The sequence below is a fragment of the Ranitomeya imitator genome, chromosome 1, assembly GCF_032444005.1.
Source record: "Ranitomeya imitator isolate aRanImi1 chromosome 1, aRanImi1.pri, whole genome shotgun sequence".
In the NCBI taxonomy this organism is placed as follows: Eukaryota; Metazoa; Chordata; class Amphibia; order Anura; family Dendrobatidae; genus Ranitomeya; species Ranitomeya imitator.
In genome coordinates, this window is record NC_091282.1 from 235,558,145 (window position 1) to 235,579,012 (window position 20,868).

At 46.3% G+C, this 20,868-nt stretch overlaps 2 protein-coding genes across 9 annotated transcripts in view; both read left to right on the forward strand.

Annotated features, from left to right (window-relative positions):
* The window catches only part of NOS1 (nitric oxide synthase 1), a 419,319-nt gene that overhangs the window by 327,696 nt on the left and 70,755 nt on the right, over nt 1-20,868 (forward strand). The gene's annotated exons all lie outside the window — the stretch shown is intronic.
* Nucleotides 250-12,166, forward strand: LOC138657497 (P43 5S RNA-binding protein-like). The gene is made up of 2 exons (XM_069745278.1): nt 250-334; nt 11,032-12,166. The coding sequence occupies exons 1-2, from the start codon at nt 250-252 to the stop codon at nt 12,126-12,128; spliced, it is 1,182 nt and encodes a 393-aa protein (XP_069601379.1). The 3' UTR covers nt 12,129-12,166.

Sequence of the window (20,868 nt, forward strand, 5' to 3'; positions counted from 1 at the left end):
TTGTATGCTTACTACTGAAGGTGACAATTTTGTCTACAGTTGCACCATGTATACTAGCACATAGGAAAGTGTGATTTCATTGTAATTGTTGGTCCAGTTGCAATCCAATGATAGTGTATAAATGATAGTCTGGACAGGATGGAATTGCTAAGGATTTTTCCTACCTGCAAATTTCCAGAGATTAAATCTGCAGCAGATAACAACAGTTAATCTACATGCATAGAGTACTGAAAAGTGTCTACGGCATTAATGAATAGTACACATAACGCTGAGGAACGATGGAAATATGTGGCCATAGCAGCCTTTATTAATTACAACATGAATGCAAACAAACGTAAAAACAATTCTTTCCTCAGTGATTTTAGATGGCCCACCAAGACTGAACATTGCCGAATACAACACTCCCCAGTCACAGGGCTCCAACTCGGCGTTAACAGACTGTCACAGTACTGTCCACACAACAATTCTTTTGTTCTCTGAGAATCATCCTGGCAGGAAGTAACCATACTTACTAATGAAGGATCACCATACCTCCCATGTAACCCTAACCCTAATTAAACAAGGCCATCCCTGACCTCCTACCTTCCAGCTGCCATGATGAAATTAAAGCCTAAAGGTACCGTCACACATAGCGACGCTGCAGCGATACCGACAACGATCCGGATTGCTGCAGCGTCGCTGTTTGGTCGCTGGAGAGCTGTCACACAGACCGCTCTCCAGCGACCAACGATGCCGAGGTCCCCGGTAACCAGGGTAAACATCGGGTAACTAAGCGCAGGGCCGCGCTTAGTAACCCGATGTTTACCCTGGTTACCATCCTAAAAAGTAAAAAAACAAACACTACATACTTACCTTCCGCTGTCTGTCCTCGGCGCTCTGCTTCTCTGGTCTGGCTGTGAGCTCCGGGCAGCCAGAAAGCAGAGCGGTGACGTCACCGCTCTGCTTTCCGGCTGACCGACGCTCACAGCCAGACCAGAGAAGCAGAGCGCAGCGCTGGAGGACAGACAGCGGTAGGTAAGTATGTAGTGTTTGTTTTTTTACTTTTAGGATGGTAACCAGGGTAAACATCGGGTTACTAAGCGCGGCCCTGCGCTTAGTTACCCGATGTTTACCCTGGTTACCAGCGAAGACATCGCTGAATCGGTGTCACACACGCCGATTCAGCGATGTCTACGGGGAGTCCAGCGACGAAATAAAGTTCTGGACTTTCTTCCCCGACCAGCGACAGCACAGCAGGGGCCTGATCGCTGCTGCCTGTCACACTGGACGATATCGCTAGCGAGGACGCTGCAACGTCACGGATCGCTAGCGATATCGTCTAGTGTGACAGTACCTTAATACCAAAATCACACACACCACAACCAAAATTTGATCATTGCCAACCAAACATAAAAAGAGTCGTGGGTGGGAGGATTGTTCACTGGTCCAGTACCCAGATAGAATTTATTGGTCCATGTGTACTCCTCTTCTTTTAAAGGGACTCTGTCACCTGAATTTGGAGGGAACAATTTTCAGCCATAGGGGCGGGGTTTTGGGGTGTTTGATGCACCCTTTCCTTATCTGCTGGCTGCATGCTGGCTGCAATATTGGATTGAAGTTCATTCTCTGTCCTCCATAGTACACGCCTGCGCAAGGCAAGATTGCACCTTGTGCATGCATGTACTACGGAGGACAGAGAATGAACTTCAATCCAATATTGCAGCCTGCATGCAGCCAGCGGGTAAGGAAAGGGTGAATCAAACACCCAAAAACCCCGCCCCTATGGCTGAAAATTGTTCCCTCCAAATTCAGGTGACAGAGTCCCTTTAAGGTACCCTAAAATATCCCACCCCCATAATCTCTTACCCAATCCTGGTCTCATGCCCCCTGTGTGACCTAACCTACAATCCCTAAATTCACCTGGTATGTACATGCATAATAAAAGTTAACCCTTTCCTGGCCTCCTACATTCAAACCCCTGTCATGTCCAGGCTTAGTCTACTGTGCCGTTTCCAGCCACATCTTTCTTATTCCTTGCAGAAATATGAGCATGTTGTGTACCACAGATTTCATTCACAGAAGGGGGCAAATTTATACCTCATTCAGATATCATTTTTCTGCATATGTGTGCTATCCCATGTTTTATACGGAGAACACTCGTACCTATAGTAGTGAATGGGTCCGTTTGCACATCTGATATTGATCCAAGTGTTGGATCAACATCAGAAAAGAAAGGCTATGGGTCAGTGAAAAAATCTGAACGCTCTTGAATGCCAATTTACATGGACTACTAAAAAAGAATTCTCATCTTTATTTTATTATTAAGTGTGTGTTTATGTGCATGTAATGTAGTGTGAGTGCAAACACTCGTTTAGTGGCATGAACACAGCACAGGTAAATACAAGAGAAATGCTTCTGTGGATGTACAATATGTTGGCATTTGGGGCCCCATTTTAAACTTTTGCCTAGGGCCCCACTTTGCCTAAAATCAGCCTTGGCTGTACTGATATATCATTATTATCATCCCGCAACCTGTAATATGTTATATTTCTCCAAAGCCTGTGTACAGGTGTGTACAGTGCGCTCCCGGCTGCACCGATATAACCTTATTATCATCCCCCCAACCTGTAATTTGATATATTGCTCCAGAGCCTATCTACAGTATCACCCTGGCTGTACCGATATAGCATCATTATCACCTCCTGTATCCAACCTATAATATGTTATATCACTCCGGGACCTGTGCACAGTGTGACCCTGACTGTATTGATATATAACATTATTATCCTCCATCTCACCCCCACCTGTAATATGTTATATCGCTCTGGAGCTTGTGTACAGTGTGACCCCAGCTGTACCAATATAACGTCATTATCACCTACTCCATCAGACCTGTGATATGTTATATTGCACCGCGGCCTGTGTACAGTGTGACCCTGGCTGTATCAGCATGTGCCCAATTTTCCTTGTGTAAATACAGCCTTAGCCCTCTTCAATTAATTGTTTTAATAAACTGTTGTTATTTTGCCCATGTGGGCAATTTTCCTGTGGACATTCATGTATGTGGGCTTTTTTTCGGTGGGCATTTTTCCTTTGGGCATCTTTTATGGAACTTTCCTAGACACATAGTATAACAGATTTCTTTGTGTCAACATACGGTACAGACCAAAAGTTTGGACACACCTTCTCATTTAAAGATTTTTCTGTATTTTCATGACTATGAAAATTGTACATTCACAATGAAGGCATCAAAACTAGGGTTGAGCGACCTTGACCTTTTTAGAGTCGAGTCGTGTTTCGCGAAACCCGACTATCTTAGAAGTCGAGTCGAGTGGAATCGGCCGATTATCGCGAAAAGTCGGGTATCGCCCGAAACACGAAACCCAATGCAAGTCAATGGGGAGCATAGTCGGCAGTGAGTGGAGGCCAGGAAAACACCTACACTGCCCATTTTAATGGCAAAAACATCCATTCTTTTTACTGAAACTTGTCAATCATAATTTAGCTTATAATAATTGGAAGGCATTTGAAATTGGAGGTCATTTGGCTAAAGTTGTGGGGGGTAGGGCTGGTTCAAGTAATTAGTGGGCCCAGGAAATCTGGAACGCGTCACGGCAGTGGAGCAGGGAGAGGAAAGTATTTCAACTTTGCAAATGCTGTGATCCTGAGCAAGCAGGGGGGGCCCACTCGTTGGCACTGGCACTGGCACAGGGCCCCTCAAAGTACAGCGGTGTGTTTGCACGGCGGGGACGCCTCCCACCGGCAGCAACACTTTTGCTTACTATGAGAGGCCCTGTGCCAGTGACGTCGCCAACTAGTATTCCTCCCCCCACCTGATGAAGGAACCTGCACTTTCATCTGCACCTTCCTCTTTGTCCCCGTGTAAGGTGGTATGGTATGCGGGAAGAGGAACCTGACTTTCAGCAGGGTCACAATCTTGCTGTGTAGCGTGCACGGGGAATTTAGCGTTATGGGTCAATGTACCAGCAGACTCATCTATCACTGGCTGGGCAATGGGCAGGATGAGGAGGAAACACAGATATAGGCCCAAAGAATAAAGTGGGCTAAATGCAGTTCAAAATTGGTAACACAGGACTAACCAGGGGGCATTGCAGTGGAGGACAACTGGAATGAGAGGCTGACACAGAGAGTAGGCCCAAATCAGTAAGTAGTCAAAATGCAGTTCAAAATTGGCAACCGTAGTAAACAGGCGGCACAGCTTTGTTCAGTGGAGGAGAACAGCAAGGAGTGGCAGACACCGATAGTAGGCCCCAACCCAACTAGTAGGCCAAATGCAGTCTAACATTAACAACTACTTAACGAGAGCCTGAAAATGGAATTTCAGGACAGGAAACCAGGAGAACAGCAAGGAGTGGCAGACACCGATAGTAGGCCCCAACCCAACTAGTACGCATAATGCAGTTGTTCCATTTAACCACAATTTAATGAGAGCCTGAACATAGAAGCTCAGGAAAGGCAACCTGGAGAACACCTTGTAGTGTAACACACCATCTCTCTACACCCCATACCCAATTTGTAGGCCTAATGCAGTGTAGATTCCAACAACTACTAAACGAGAGCAGGAAGATCGAAGCAATGGCGAGGAAACCTGGAGAACACCTTGGAGTGGAACACACCATCTCTCTACACCCCATACCCAATTTGTAGGCCTAATGCACTGTAGTTTCCAACAACTACTAAACGAGAGCAGGAAGATCGAAGCAATGGAGAGGAAACCTGGGGAACACCTTGGAGTGTAACACACCGTCTCTCTACACCCCATACCCAATTTGTAGGCCTAATGCAGTGTAGTTTCCAACAACTACTAAACGAGAGCAGGAAGATCGAAGCAATGGCGAGGAAACCTGGGGAACACCTTGGAGTGGAACACACCATCTCTCTAAACCCCATACCCAATTTGTAGGCCTAATGCAGTGTAGTTTCCAACAACTACTAAACGAGAGCAGGAAGATCGAAGCAATGGCGAGGAAACCTGGGGAACACCTTGGAGTGGAACACACCATCTCTCTACACCCCATACCCAATTTGTAGGCCTAATGCACTGTAGTTTCCAACAACTACTAAACGAGAGCAGGAAGATCGAAGCAATGGAGAGGAAACCTGGGGAACACCTTGGAGTGTAACACACCGTCTCTCTACACCCCATACCCAATTTGTAGGCCTAATGCAGTGTAGTTTCCAACAACTACTAAACGAGAGCATTAAGATCGCAGCAATGGCGAGGAAACCTGGGGAACACCTTGGAGTGGAACACACCATCTCTCTACACCCCATACCCAATTTGTAGGCCTAATGCACTGTAGTTTCCAACAACTACTAAACGAGAGCAGGAAGATCGAAGCAATGGAGAGGAAACCTGGGGAACACCTTGGAGTGTAACACACCGTCTCTCTACACCCCATACCCAATTTGTAGGCCTAATGCAGTGTAGTTTCCAACAACTACTAAACGAGAGCATTAAGATCGCAGCAATGGCGAGGAAACCTGGGGAACACCTTGGAGTGGAACACACTGTCTCTCTACACCCCATACCCAATTTGTAGGCCTAATGCAGTGTAGTTTCCAACAACTACTAAACGAGAGCATTAAGATCGCAGCAATGGCGCGGAAACCTGGGGAACACCTTTGAGTGGAACACACCGTCTCTCTACACCCCATACCCAATTTGTAGGCCTAATGCACTGTAGTTTCCAACAACTACTAAACGAGAGCAGGAAGATCGAAGCAATGGAGAGGAAACCTGGGGAACACCTTGGAGTGGAACACACCGTCTCTCTACACCCCATACCCAATTTGTAGGCCTAATGCAGTGTAGTTTCCAACAACTACTAAACGAGAGCAGGAAGATCGAAGCAATGGCGAGGAAACCTGGGGAACACCTTGGAGTGGAACACACCATCTCTCTACACCCCATACCCAATTTGTAGGCCTAATGCACTGTAGTTTCCAACAACTACTAAACGAGAGCATTAAGATCGCAGCAATGGCGAGGAAACCTGGGGAACACCTTGGAGTGGAACACACCATCTCTCTACACCCCATACCCAATTTGTAGGCCTAATGCACTGTAGTTTCCAACAACTACTAAACGAGAGCATTAAGATCGCAGCAATGGCGAGGAAACCTGGGGAACACCTTGGAGTGGAACACACCATCTCTACATCCCAGACCCAACTTGTAGGCCGAATGCAGTGTTGTTTTCAACAACTACTTAAGAAGAGCCTGAAGATCAAAGCTCAGAAAAGGCAACCCGGGGAACACCTTGGAGCGGCAGACACTGGTAGTAGGCTGTAAACCCCTAATTTTGGTCAATGGAGTTTATGAAATGTTCCAGGGGTACACAGGCAGCATTGGTGTGGTAAGCGGAGGACAATTTATATTTGGGACTGCAGACAGACTTTGTAGGCTGTCCCCTGTGGACCATGCATCCACAACATTAACCCAGTGCGCCGTAATGGACATCTAACCTTTCGTGGACATGCCTACTGGTCCATGCATCTGTTGTCAGGTGCACCTTTCTACTATTAGATAGCCAGAGAGCATGGACAATGCAGATTTTTACATGATGCTGTAGTGCTGGGATGGCTTTTCTCGCAAAAGAAGTGACGACTGGGTAGCTCTTACCGTGGTACAGCGTAGTCCATCTGGGCTTTATAATTGTAAAATAGAGAATAAAAATTGGCTGTATGCACTTTAAAATAGGTTACAGGGGTACACGGGCGGCAGTGGTCTGGTCAGTGTAGTTGTAGTAGAAAGAAGGGACCGCAGACAGGCTTCGAAGGCCTAACATAACAAATTGGACAGGCTGTAGGCACTTTTACATTGGTTCCAGGGGTACACGGGCAGCAGTACAATGGTCAGTGGAGGCCAACTGGAAGGAGGGACCGCAGACAGGCTTCGAAGGCCTAACATAAAAAAATAGGGCTGTTGGCAATTTACAATTGGTTCCGGGGGTACACGGGCAGCAGTACAATGGTCAGTGGAGGCCTAGTGGAAGGAGGGACCGCAGACAGGCTTCGAAGGCCTAACATAACAAAAATAGGGGTGCAGGCAATTTAACATTGGTTCCAGGGGTACACGGGCAGCAGTGGTCTGGTCAGTGTAGTAGTAGTAGAAAGAAGGGACTGCAGACAGGCTTCGAAGGCCTAACATAACAAAATTGGGCTGTTGGCAATTTAACATTGGTTCCAGGGGTACACGGGCAGCAGTGGTCTGGTCAGTGTAGTAGTAGTAGAAAGAAGGGACTGCAGACAGGCTTCGAAGGCCTAACATAACAAAATTGGGCTGTTGGCAATTTAAAATTGGTTCCAGGTGTACACGGGCAGCAGTACAATGGTCAGTGGAGGCCTAGTGGAAGGAGGGACCGCAGACAGGCTTCGAAGGCCTAACATAACAAAAATAGGGGTGCAGGCAATTTAACATTGGTTCCAGGGGTACACGGGCAGCAGTGGTCTGGTCAGTGTAGTAGTAGTAGAAAGAAGGGACTGCAGACAGGCTTTGAAGGCCTAACATGACAAAATTGGGCTGTTGGCAATTTAAAATTGGTTTCAGGGGTACACGGGCAGCAGTACAATGGTCAGTGGAGGACTAGTGGAAGGAGGGACCGCAGACAGGCTTCGAAGGCCTAACATAACAAAAATAGGGGTGCAGGCAATTTAACATTGGTTCCAGGGGTACACGGGCAGCAGTGGTCTGGTCAGTGTAGTAGTAGTAGTAGAAAGAAGGGACTGCAGACAGGCTTCGAAGGCCTAACATAACAAAATTGGGCTGTTGGCAATTTAAAATTGGTTCCAGGGGTACACGGGCAGCAGTACAATGGTCAGTGGAGGACTAGTGGAAGGAGGGACCGCAGACAGGCTTCGAAGGCCTAACATAACAAAAATAGGGGTGCAGGCAATTTAACATTGGTTCCAGGGGTACACGGGCAGCAGTGGTCTGGTCAGTGTAGTAGTAGTAGAAAGAAGGGACTGCAGACAGGCTTCGAAGGCCTAACATAACAACATTGGGCTGTTGGCAATTTAAAATTGGTTCCAGGGGTACACGGGCAGCAGTACAATGGTCAGTGGAGGCCTAGTGGAAGGAGGGACCGCAGACAGGCTTCGAAGGCCTAACATAACAAAAATAGGGGTGCAGGCAATTTAACATTGGTTCCAGGGGTACACGGGCAGCAGTGGTCTGGTCAGTGTAGTAGTAGTAGAAAGAAGGGACTGCAGACAGGCTTCGAAGGCCTAACATAACAAAATTGGGCTGTTGGCAATTTAAAATTGGTTCCAGGGGTACACGGGCAGCAGTACAATGGTCAGTGGAGGCCTAGTGGAAGGAGGGACCGCAGACAGGCTTCGAAGGCCTAACATAACAAAAATGTCAATACAATGGTATTGTCAGTGCCAGGCATTGAAGGATGTCAGCGCATAGACTAAACATTGGTGGAGCTGTGAGAGATAATTTTGCAAGTGGTAGAGCACTGTTTGAGCTGGGGGGGGGAACTGTCTTGTGGCCGGCGGTACAGGCCCAGGGCCCCTCATATTACAACGGTGTGTCTGACGTTGGGTGCGCACCACCACCGCCAGAGACACTTTATTGTACTATGAGGGACCCAGTGGCAGTGCCGTCGACCAAAAGCGGGCACACCCACCTCTTCAGAAAAAAAACAGCACTCTCACGGGTGCTGGCGCCAAGTGGCGATACCACGGCCCCGTGTGGGGAGTTTGGCCATTTAGGGAGGTGTAAACATGTCGTATGCTGGACAATCAGGTGCAGCAAATTACGATATTGGAAAAGTCATTCATAATAGTCCACAGGCAAGACCTTTTCAAAGGAAAGCTGGGTGTCAGCCGGGCAAGGTGGGGCAAAAGATTTCGAAATCCAGTTGTGGTTCATTTTAATGAAGGTTAGATCATCTACATTTTGGGTAGCCAGACGAGTCCTTTTTTCTGTTAGTATTGAACCTGCAGCACTGAATACTCTTTCTGATAGGACACTAGCTGCCGGGCAAGCAAGCTCCTGCAATGCATATTCTGCCAATTCTGGCCAGGTGTCTAATTTGGATGCCCAGTAATCAAATGGGAATGACGGTTGAGGGAGAATGTCGATAAGGGATGAAAAATAGTTTGTAACCATACTGGACAAATGTTGTCTCCTGTCACTTTGAATTGATGCTGCAGTACCTGTCCTGTCTGCGGTCATAGCAAAATCACTCCACAACCTGGTCAGAAAACCCCTCTGGCCAACGCCACTTCTGATTTCTGCCCCTCTAACACCTCTGGTCTGCTGGCCCCTGCAGCTCGTGTGAGAATGATCACGGGCGCTGTGTGCAGGGAATGCCAGAAGCAAACGGTCAACAAGAGTTGATTGTTTGGTTGCTAATATTAGTTCCAAGTTCTCATGTGGCATTATATTTTGCAATTTGCCTTTATAGCGAGGATCAAGGAGGCAGGCCAACCAGTAATTGTCATCGTTCATCATTTTAGTAATGCGTGTGTCCCTTTTGAGGATACGTAAGGCATAATCCGCCATGTGGGCCAAAGTTCCAGTTCTCAAATCTGCGGTTGTGCTTGGCTGAGGGGCAGTTTCAGGCAAATCCACGTCACTTGTGTCCCTCAAAAAACCAGAACCCGACCTTGCCGCGCCAACAATTTCCAGTGGCCCCGGAAAAGCTTCCTCATTAAAAATATAATCATCCCCATCATCCTCCTCGTCCTCCTCCTCCTCTTCGCCCGCTACCTCGTCCTGTACACTGCCCTGGCCAGACAATGGCTGACTGTCATCAAGGCTTTCCTCTTCCTCAGCTGCAGACGCCTGATCCTTTATGTGCGTCAAACTTTGCATCAGCAGACGCATTAGGGGGATGCTCATGCTTATTATGGCGTTGTCTGCACTAACCAGCCGTGTGCATTCCTCAAAACACTGAAGGACTTGACACATGTCTTGAATCTTCGACCACTGCACACCTGAAAACTGCATGTCTGCCATCCTACTGCCTGCCCGTGTATGTGTATCCTCCCACAAAAACATAACAGCCCGCCTCTGTTCGCACAGTCTCTGAAGCATGTGCAGTGTTGAGTTCCACCTTGTTGCAACGTCTATGATTAGGCGATGCTGGGGAAGGTTCAAAGAACGCTGATAGGTCTGCATACGGCTGGAGTGTACGGGCGAACGGCGGATATGTGAGCAAAGTCCACGCACTTTGAGGAGCAGGTCGGATAACCCCGGATAACTTTTCAGGAAGCACTGCACCACCAGGTTTAAGGTGTGAGCCAGGCAAGGAATGTGTTTCAGTTGGGAAAGGGAGATGGCAGCCATGAAATTCCTTCCGTTATCACTCACTACCTTGCCTGCCTCAAGATCTACAGTGCCCAGCCACGACTGCGTTTCTTTCTGCAAGAACTCGGACAGAACTTCCGCGGTGTGTCTGCTGTCGCCCAAACACTTCATAGCCAATACAGCCTGCTGACGTTTGCCAGTAGCTGCCCCATAATGGGAGCCCTGGTGTGCAACAGTGGCAGCTGCGGATGGAGTGGTTGTGCGACTGCGGTCTGTGGACGAGCTCTCGCTTCTGCAGGAGGACGAGGAGGAGGAGGAGGGGGTGCGAACGGCTACAGCCAACTGTTTCCTAGACCATGGGCTAGGCAGAACTGTCCCAAAATTGCTGTCCCCTGTGGACCCTGCATCCACAACATTCACCCAGTGTGCCGTGATGGACACGTAATGTCCCTGGCCATGCCTACTGGTCCATGCATCTGTTGTCAGGTGCACCTTTGTGCTCACAGATTGCCTGAGTGCATGGACGATGCGCTCTTTAACATGCTGGTGGAGGGCTGGGATGGCTTTTCTGGAAAAAAAGTGTCGACTGGGTAGCTCGTAGCGTGGTACAGCGTAGTCCATCAGGGCTTTGAAAGCTTCGCTTTCAAGTAACCGGTAGGGCATCATCTCTAACGAGATTAGTCTAGCTATGTGGGCGTTCAAACCCTGTGTACGCGGATGCGAGGCTTAGTACTTCCTTTTTCTAACCATAGTCTCATGTAGGGTGAGCTGGACTGGAGAGTCAAGTTGCTGCTAAGCTGGGGAAGAAGCCTGTCCTCACTTGCCCATCCGTGGGGTGTAAGGCGACATTTAGGAAGCAGCTGAGGCTGCAAGAGCATGTGGCTAAGCACAACGGACAGAAGCTATGGCGTTGTGATAAACTAGGGTGTGGGAAAGCGTTTTTCCATAAAACCCAGCTAAAAAGGCACTGCCAGAAACACCTAGGACTGAACAAATACACCTGTACCAACTGCCAGGCGGCTTTTGTGACAAAGGGGACCTTGAAACGTCATCAGAAGTATAAACATGCAACATCGGACCCCCTGAAGTGCTCAGTGAATGGCTGTTTGAAGACCTTCAGAAAGAAAAAAGCCTTAAAATGGCACATCTCAGATCATACTATGGAACCAAAGTTTCGTTGTGACCAACCCGGATGTGAATGGAAATCCAACTCTAAAGCCAAAGTGGCAGGCCACATCAGGCGCCATAGAGGATATAGATGCCCTTTCCAAGGATGTCAAACCACCTCGTCAACTTGGTCTGCTCTGCAGAAGCACCGCAAGACTCATCCGTTGGATTTGAAGTGTACAAAGTGTAATAAACCCTTCAAAAACAAGGGTTCCCTCCGGAGACACAAATTGACCCATGTGATCAAACGTATGATCTACACTTGCCCCCGAGAGGACTGTAAGCAGACGTTTACTAAAGTCTTCAACCTGACTCATCACGTAAGGAAGATCCATCTTTGTCTGCAGCCATACCACTGCTACCATGCTGGCTGTATCCGCACCTTCACAATGAGGGAAAGCTTGCTTCGTCATCTTGTCGTGCATGATCCTGAACGGAAAAAGCTGAAGCTTAAATTCAATTTAAAACCCTCAAAAAGACATCTGAGAAGAGCCAATCGTCCATTGCCAGCCATGGAGCAAAATCTGAGTCGTCTCTTTAACCTTAAACTTGGGTTCCGGAGCAAGACCCGGCTGGAGAGCGACCTTTCTGGTCTGTTTAATGAGCGACTGCTGCGTGATCCTGCTGAGTCAGAGGCGAACCTGAGCAGCCTCTTCTACCTGCCTCCTGCCCGAGCCAGGGCTGAAAAGGCTGCCTGACTGCACAGAGCCAGGGGAAAAAAATATCCTGCATTGTCTCAATGAATGGCCTAAGTCACCATATTAGAAGAATGAATGCTATAGATACTTTCTTATTGGTATAACTGAGCTGGACTGGAGAGCTGGAGATCGTGGAACTAGCAGGGGTGCCGGTGGACATGGCAGACTGAGAGACGGTGGGAGATGGTATTGTTGCCGCCGGTGCCCTAGATGCAGTGTTTCCTACTACGAAACTGGTGATTCCCTGACCCTGACTGCTTTGGCCTGGCAAAGAAACCTGCACAGATACTGCAGGTGGTGCGGAAAATGGTGGCCCTACACTGCCGGAAGGGATGTTGCGTTGATGACTAGCTTCATTGGCTGAGGGTGCTACAACCTTAAGGGACGTTTGGTAGTTAGTCCAAGCTTGCAAATGCATGGTGGTTAAATGTCTATGCATGCAACTTGTATTGAGACTTTTCAGATTCTGCCCTCTGCTTAAGGTAGTTGAACATTTTTGACAGATGACTTTGCGCTGATCAATTGGATGTTGTTTAAAAAAATGCCAGACTGCACTCTTTCTAGCATCGGATACCTTTTCAGGCATTGCAGACTGAGCTTTAACCGGATGGCCACGCTGTCCTCCAACAGGTTTTGGCTTTGCCACGCGTTTTGGGCAAGATACGGGCCCGGCAGACGGAACCTGTTGCGATGTTGATGCCTGCTGCGGCCCCTCCTCCTCCGCTTCAGAACTGCTGCCGCCTGCACCCTGTTCCCCCAATGGCTGCCAATCGGGGTCAAGAACTGGGTCATCTATTACCTCTTCTTGTAGCTCGTGTGCAACTTCGTCTGTGTCACCGTGTCGGTCGGTGGTATAGCGTTCGTGATGGGGCAACATAGTCTCATCAGGGTCTGATTCTTGATCATTACCCTGCGAGGGCAATGTTGTGGTCTGAGTCAAAGGACCAGCATAGTAGTCTGGCTGTGGCTGTGCATCAGTGCACTCCATGTCAGATTCAACTTGTAATGGGCATGGACTGTTAACTGCTTCACTTTCTAAGCCAGGGACGGTATGTGTAAAGAGCTCCATGGAGTAACCCGTTGTGTCGCCTGCTGCATTCTTCTCTGTTGTTGTTTTTGCTGAAGAGGACAAGGAAGCGACTTGTCCCTGACCGTGAACATCCACTAACGACGCGCTGCTTTTACATTTACCAGTTTCACAAGAGGAGGCAAAAGAGCTAGAGGCTGAGTCAGCAAGATAAGCCAAAACTTGCTCTTGCTGCTCCGGCTTTAAAAGCGGTTTTCCTACTCCCAGAAAAGGGAGCGTTCGAGGCCTTGTGTAGCCAGACGACCAACCTGGCTCCACAGCTCCAGACTTAGGTGCAATATTTTTTTTCCCACGACCACCTGATGCTCCACCACTACCACTACCCTCATTACCAGCTGACAATGAACGCCCCCGGCCACGACCTCTTCCACCAGACTTCCTCATTGTTTTAAAAACGTAACCAAACTAACGGTATTTGTTGCTGTCACACAACTTACACGGTGAGATATAACTTCAGTATGATTTAGCTACCCCTTTACAGGTGGGTGAGACCACAACGAAAATCAGGCACAATGTTACACACTCTGTTGTTGGTGGAAACAAATGAGAGACATGCCACACACGCAGGACTGTCACTGAAGCACAAATGTAAATATTAATCTCCCACTGTTTTTTTTTATTTTTTTTTAATTTTTTTTCAGGGAGACTTTAGAAACAAAATAAAATAAAATGATTTTTTCAGGAAGAATTTAGAAACCAAATAAAATAAAATGATTTCTTCAGGGAGAATTTAGAAAACAAATAAAACAAAAAATAGGCTTTCTATGGCCCACTGAGTGAGAGATGACGCACACAGGAGTCAGGTGTGGCACACAAGCCCAGAGGCCAAAATTTTTCTCCCAATGATTGATGTAGTGATTTTTTCAGGTTGATTTTGGAACCCAAATCAAGCTACAAAAATAATAGGCTTTCTATGGCCCACAATTGGAGAGAGAGAGAGAGATGGCACACTCAGGAGTCAAGACTGGCACACAAGCAGAAAGGGCAATATTAATCTCCCACTGATTTTTTTTTTTTTTTCAGGGAGACTTTAGAAAAAAAAAATAATAGAATAAAATGATTTTTTCAGGAAGAATTTAGAAACCAAATAAAATAAAATGATTTTTTCAGGGAGAATTTAGAAAACAAATAAAACAAAAAATAGGCTTTCTATGGCCCACTGAGTGAGAGATGACGCACACAGGAGTCAGGAGTGGCACACAAGCCCAGAGGCCAATATTTTTCTCCCAATGATTGATGTAGTGATTTTTTCAGGTAGATTTTGGAACCCAAATCAAGCTAAAAAAAAAATAGGCTTTCTATGGCCCACAATTGGAGAGAGAGAGAGAGATGGCACACCCAGGAGTCAAGACTGGCACACAAGCAGAAAGGGCAATATTAACCCCTTTCTGCCATTAGACGTACTATTGCGTCCATGTGGGGTGGGCTTTACTTCCCAAGGACGCAATAGTACGTCATATGCGATCGGCAGCGCTCACGGGGGGAGCGCCGCCGATCGCGGCCGGGTGTCAGCTGTTTATCGCAGCTGACATCCGGCACTATGTGCCAGGAGCGGTCACGGACCGCCCCCGGCACATTAACCCCCGGCACACCGCGATCAAAGATGATCGCGATGTGCCGGCGGTACAGGGAAGCACCGCGCAGGGAGGGGGCTCCCTGCGGGCTTCCCTGAGCCCCCCGCAGCAACGCGATGTGATCGCGTTGCTGCGAGGGTCTCACCTCCCTCCCTGCTCCCTCCAGCCCCGGATCCAAGATGGCCGCGGATCCGGGTCCTGCAGGGAGGGAGGTGGCTTCACAGAGCCTGCTCAGAGCAGGCACTGTGAAGGCTGCAGCGCTGCATGTCAGATCAGTGATCTGACAGAGTGCTGTGCAAACTGTCAGATCACTGATCTGTGATGTCCCCCCCTGGGACAAAGTAAAAAAGTAAAAAAAAAAAATTTCAAATGTGTAAAAAAAAATTAAAAAAATATTCCAAAATAATGAAAAAAAAAAATAAAAATATTATTCCCATAAATACATTTCTTTATCTAAATAAAAAAAAAAAAACAATAAAAGTACACATATTTAGTATCGCCGCGTCCGTAACGGCCCGACCTATAAAACTGGCCCACTAGTTAACCCCTTCAGTAAACACCGTAAGAAAAAAAAAAAACGAGGCAAAAAACAACGCTTTATTATCATACTGCCGAACAAAAAGTGGAATAACACGCGATCAAAAAGACAGATATAACTAACCATGGTACCGCTGAAAACGTCATCTTGTCCCGCAAAAAACGAGCCGCCATACAGCATCATCAGCAAAAAAATAAAAAAGTTATAGTCCTGAGAATAAAGCGATGCAAAAATAATTATTTTTTCTATAAAATAGTTTTTATCGTATAAAAGCGCCAAAACATAAAAAAATGATATAAATGAGGTGTCGCTGTAATCGTACTGACCCGAAGAATAAAACTGCTTCATCAATTTTACCAAACGCGGAACGGTATAAACGCCTCCCCCAAAAGAAATTCATGAATAGCTGGTTTTTGGTCATTCTGCCTCACAAAAATCGGAATAAAAAGCGATCAAAAAATGTCACGTGCCCGAAAATGTTACCAGTAAAAACATCAACTCGTCCCGCAAAAAACAAGACCTCACATGACTCTGTGGACCAAAATATAGAAAAATTATAGCTCTCAAAATGTGGTAACGCAAAAAATATTTTTTGCAATAAAAAGCGTCTTTCAGTGTGTGACGGCTGCCAATCATAAAAATCCGCTAAAAAACCCGCTATAAAAGTAAATCAAACCCCCCTTCATCACCCCCTTAGTTAGGGAAAAATTAAAAAAATGTATTTATTTCCATTTTCCCATTAGGGCTAGGGTTAGAGTTAGGGCTAGGGTTAGGGCTAGGGTTAGGGCTAGGGTTAGGGATAGGGTTAGGGTTAGGGTTAGGGCTAGGGTTAGGGCTAGGGTTAGGGTTAGGGTTAGGGCTAGGGTTAGGGTTAGGGTTAGGGCTAGGGTTAGGGCTAGGGTTAGGGTTAGGGTTAGGGCTAGGGTTAGGGCTAGGGTTAGGGCTAGGGCTAGGGCTAGGGCTAGGGTTAGGGTTAGGGCTAGGGTTAGGGCTAGGGCTACAGTTTGGGTTGGGGCTAAAGTTACAGTTAGGGTTTAGATTACATTTACGGTTGGGAATAGGGTTGGGATTAGGGTTAGGGGTGTGTCAGGGTTAGAGGTGTGGTTAGGGTTACTGTTGGGATTAGGGTTAGGGATGTGTTTGGATTAGGGTTTCAGTTATAATTGGGGGGTTTCCACTGTTTAGGCACATCAGGGGCTCTCCAAACGCGACATGGCGTCCGATCTCAATTCCAGCCAATTCTGCGTTGAAAAAGTAAAACAGTGCTTCTTCCCTTCCGAGCTCTCCCGTGTGCCCAAACAGGGGTTTACCCCAACATATGGGGTATCAGCGTACTCAGGACAAATAGGACAACAACTTTTGGGGTCCAATTTCTCCTGCTACCCTTGGGAAAATACAAAACTCGGGGCTAAAACATATTTTTTGTGGGAAAAAAAAAGATTTTTTATTTTCACGGCTCTGCGTGATAAACTGTAGTGAAACACTTGGGGGTTCAAAGTTCTCACAACACATCTAGATTAGTTCCCTGGGGGGTCTAGTTTCCAATATGGGGTCACTTGTGGGGGGTTTCTACTGTTTAGGTACATTAGGGGTTCTGCAAACGCAATGTGACGTCTGCAGACCATTCCATCTAAGTCTGCATTCCAAATGGCGCTCCTTCCCTTCCGAGCTCTGCCATGCGCTCAAACGTTGGTTTCCCCCAACATACGGGGTATCAGCGTACTCAGGACAAATTGGTCAACAACTTTTGGGGTCGAATTTCTCCTCTTACCCTCGGGAAAATACAAAACTGGGGGCTAAAAAATAATTTTGGGGGGAAAGATTTTTTTTTTTAATTTTCACGGCTCTGCGTTACAAACTGTAGTGAAACACTTGGGGGTTCAAAGCTATCACAACACATCTAGATGAGTTCCTTAGGGGGTCTAGTTTCCAAAATGGTGTCACTTGTGGGAGGTTTCTACTGTTTAGGTACATTAGGGGCTCTGCAAATGCAATGTGACACCTGCAGACCATTCCATCTAAGTCCTCATTCCAAATGGAGCTCCTTCCCTTCCGAGCCCTCCCATGCGCCCAAACAGTGGTTCCCCCCCACATATGGGGTATCAGCGCACTCAGGACAAATTGGACAACAAATTGTGGGGTCGAATTTCTCCTGTTACCCTCGGGAAAATACAAAACTGGGGGCTAAAAAATTATTTTTGTGGGAAAAAATTTTTGTTTTATTTTTACGGTTCTCCATTATAAACTTCTGTGAAGCCCTTGGTGGGTCAAAGCGCTCAGCACACATCTAGATAAGTTCCTAAGGGGGTCTACTTTCCAAAATGGTGTCACTTGTGGGGGGTTTCTACTGTTTAGGTACATTAGGGGCTCTGCAAACGCAATGTGACACCTGCAGACCATTCCATCTAAGTCTGCATTCAAATGGCACTCCTTCCCTTCTGAGCCCTCCCATGTGCCCAAACAGTGGTTCCCCCCACATATGGTGTATCATCGCACTCAGGACAAATTGGGCAACAAATTTTGGGGTCCAATTTCTCCTGTTACCCTCAGGAAAATACAAAACTGGGGGCTAAAAAAATAATTTTTGTGGGAAAAAAATGTTGTTTTATTTTTACGGCTCTGCATTATAAACTTCTGTGAAGCACTTGGTGGGTCAAAGTGCTCACCACACCTCTAGATAAGTTCCTTAGGGGGTCTACTTTCCAAAATGGTGTCATTTGTGGGGGGTTTCAATGTTTAGGCACATCAGTGGCTCTTCAAACGCAACATGGCGTCCCATCTCAATTCCTGTCAATTTTGCTTTGAAAAGTCAAACGGCGCTCCTTCCCTTCCGAGCTCTCCCATCCACCCAAACAGTGGTTTACCCCCACATATGGGGTATCAGCGTACTCAGGACAAATTGTACAACAACTTTTGGGGTCCAATTTCTTCTCTTACCCTTGGGAAAATAAAAAATTGGGGGCAAAAAGATAATTTTTGTGAAAAAATATGATTTTTTATTTTTACGGTTCTACATTATAAACTTCTGTGAAGCACTTGGTGGGTCAAAGTGCTCACCACACCTCTAGATAAGTTCCTTAGGGGGTCTACTTTCCAAAATGGTGTCACTTGTGGGGGGTTTCAATGTTTAGGCACATCAGTGGCTCTTCAAACGCAACATGATGTCCCATCTCAATTCCTGTCAATTTTGCATTGAAAAGTCAAACGGCGCTCCTTCCCTTCCGAGCTCTCCCATCCGCCCAAACAGTGGTTTACCCCAACATATGGGCTATCAGCGTACTCAGGACAAATTGTACAAGAACTTTTGGGGTCCAATTTCTTCTCTTACCCTTGGGAAAATAAAAAATTGGGGGCGAAAAGATAATTTTTGTGAAAAAATATGATTTTTTATTTTTACGGTTCTACATTATAAACTTCTGTGAAGCACTTGTTGGGTCAAAGTGCTCACCACACCTCTAGATAAGTTCCTTAGGGGGTCTACTTTCCAAAATGGTGTCACTTGTGGGGGGTTTCAATGTTTAGCCACATCAGGGGCTCTCCAAACGAAACATGGCGTCCCATCTCAATTCCAGTCAATTTTGCATTGAAAAGTCAAATGGCACTCCTTCGCTTCCGAGCTCTGCCATGCGCCCAAACAGTGGTTTACCCCCACATGTGGGGTATTGGCATACTCAGGACAAATTGTACAACAATGTTTGGGGTCCATTTTCTCCTGTTACCCTTGGTAAAATAAAACAAATTGGAGCTGAATTAAATTTTTTGTGAAAAAAAGTTAAATGTTCATTTTTATTTAAACATTCAAAAAATTCCTGTGAAGCACCAGAAGGGTTAATAAACTTCTTGAATATGGTTTTGAGCACCTTGAGGGGTGTAGTTTTTAGAATGGTGTCACACTTGGGTATTTTCTATCATATAGACCCCTCAAAATGACTTCAAATGAGATGTGGTCCCTAAAATAAAATGGTGTTGTAGAAATGAGAAATTGCTGGTCAACTTTTAACCCTTATAACTCCCTAACAAAAAAAAATTTTGGTTCCAAAATTGTGCTGATGTAAAGTAGACATGTGGGAAATGTTACTTATTAAGTATTTTGTGTGACATATCTCTGTGATTTAATTGCATAAAAATTCAAAGTTGGAAAATTGCGAAATTTTCATAATTTTCGCCAAATTTCCGTTTTTTTCACAAATAAACGCAGGTACTATCAAATAATTTTTACCATTGTCATGAAGTACAATATGTCACGAGAAAACAATGTCAGAATCACCAGGATCCATTGAAGCGTTCCAGAGTTATAACATCATAAAGGGACAGTGGTCAGAATTGTAAAAATTGGCCCGGTCATTAACGTGCAAACCACCCTTGGGGGTAAAGGGGTTAATCTCCCACTGATTTTTTTTTTTTTTTTTCAGGGAGACTTTAGAAAAAAAAAATAATAGAATAAAATGATTTTTTCAGGAAGAATTTAGAAACCAAATAAAATAAAATGATTTTTTCAGGGAGAATTTAGAAAACAAATAAAACAAAAAATATGCTTTCTATGGCCCACTGAGTGAGTGATGATGCACACAGGAGTCAGGAGTGGCACACAAGCCCTGAGGCCAATATTTTTCTCCCACTGATTGATGTAGTGATTTTTTCAGGTAGATTTTGGAACCCAAATCAAGCAAAAAAATAAATAGGCTTTCTATGGCCCACTGACTGAGAGATGGCACACACAGGAGTCAGGAGTGGCACACAAGCCCTGAGGCCAATATTTTTCTCCCACTGATTGATGTAGTGATTTTTTCAGGTAGATTTTAGAACCCAAATCAAGCAAAAAAATAAATAGGCTTTCTATGGCCCACTGAGTGAGAGATGGCACAGACAGGGATGGCACTCTAGCAGAAATGCCAATCTTAATCTCCCACAAAAAAAAAAAAGGAACTGTCCTTCAATTACTATCTCCCTGCAGTAATCTCAGCCAGGTATGGCAGGCAGCAATTAGGAGTGGACTGATGCACAAATTAAATAAAAAGTGTGGACAAACAAACAAGATAGCTGTGCAGAAAGGAAGGAACAAGAGAATTTGTGCTTTGAAAAAAGCAGTTGGTTTGCACAGCGGCGTACACACAGCAATGCAGCTATCAGGGAGCCTTCTAGGGCAGCCCAATGAGCTACAGCGCTGAGAAAAAAAAAATGTAGCTTCCACTGTCCCTGCACACCGAAGGTGGTGTTGGACAGTGCAAATCGCTACAGCACAAGCGGTTTGGTGGTTAATGGACCCTGCCTAACGCTATCCCTGCTTCTGACGAAGCGGCAGCAACCTCTCCCTAAGCTCAGATCAGCAGCAGTAAGATGGCGGTCGGCGGGAACGCCCCTTTATAGCCCCTGTGACTCCGCAGACAGCAAGCCAATCACTGCAATGCCCTTCTCTAAGATGGTGGGGACCAGGACCTATGTCATCACGCTGCCCACACTCTGCGTTTACCTTCATTGGCTGAGAAATGGCGCTTTTCGCGTCATTGAAACGCGACTTTGGCGCGAAAGTCGCGTACCGCA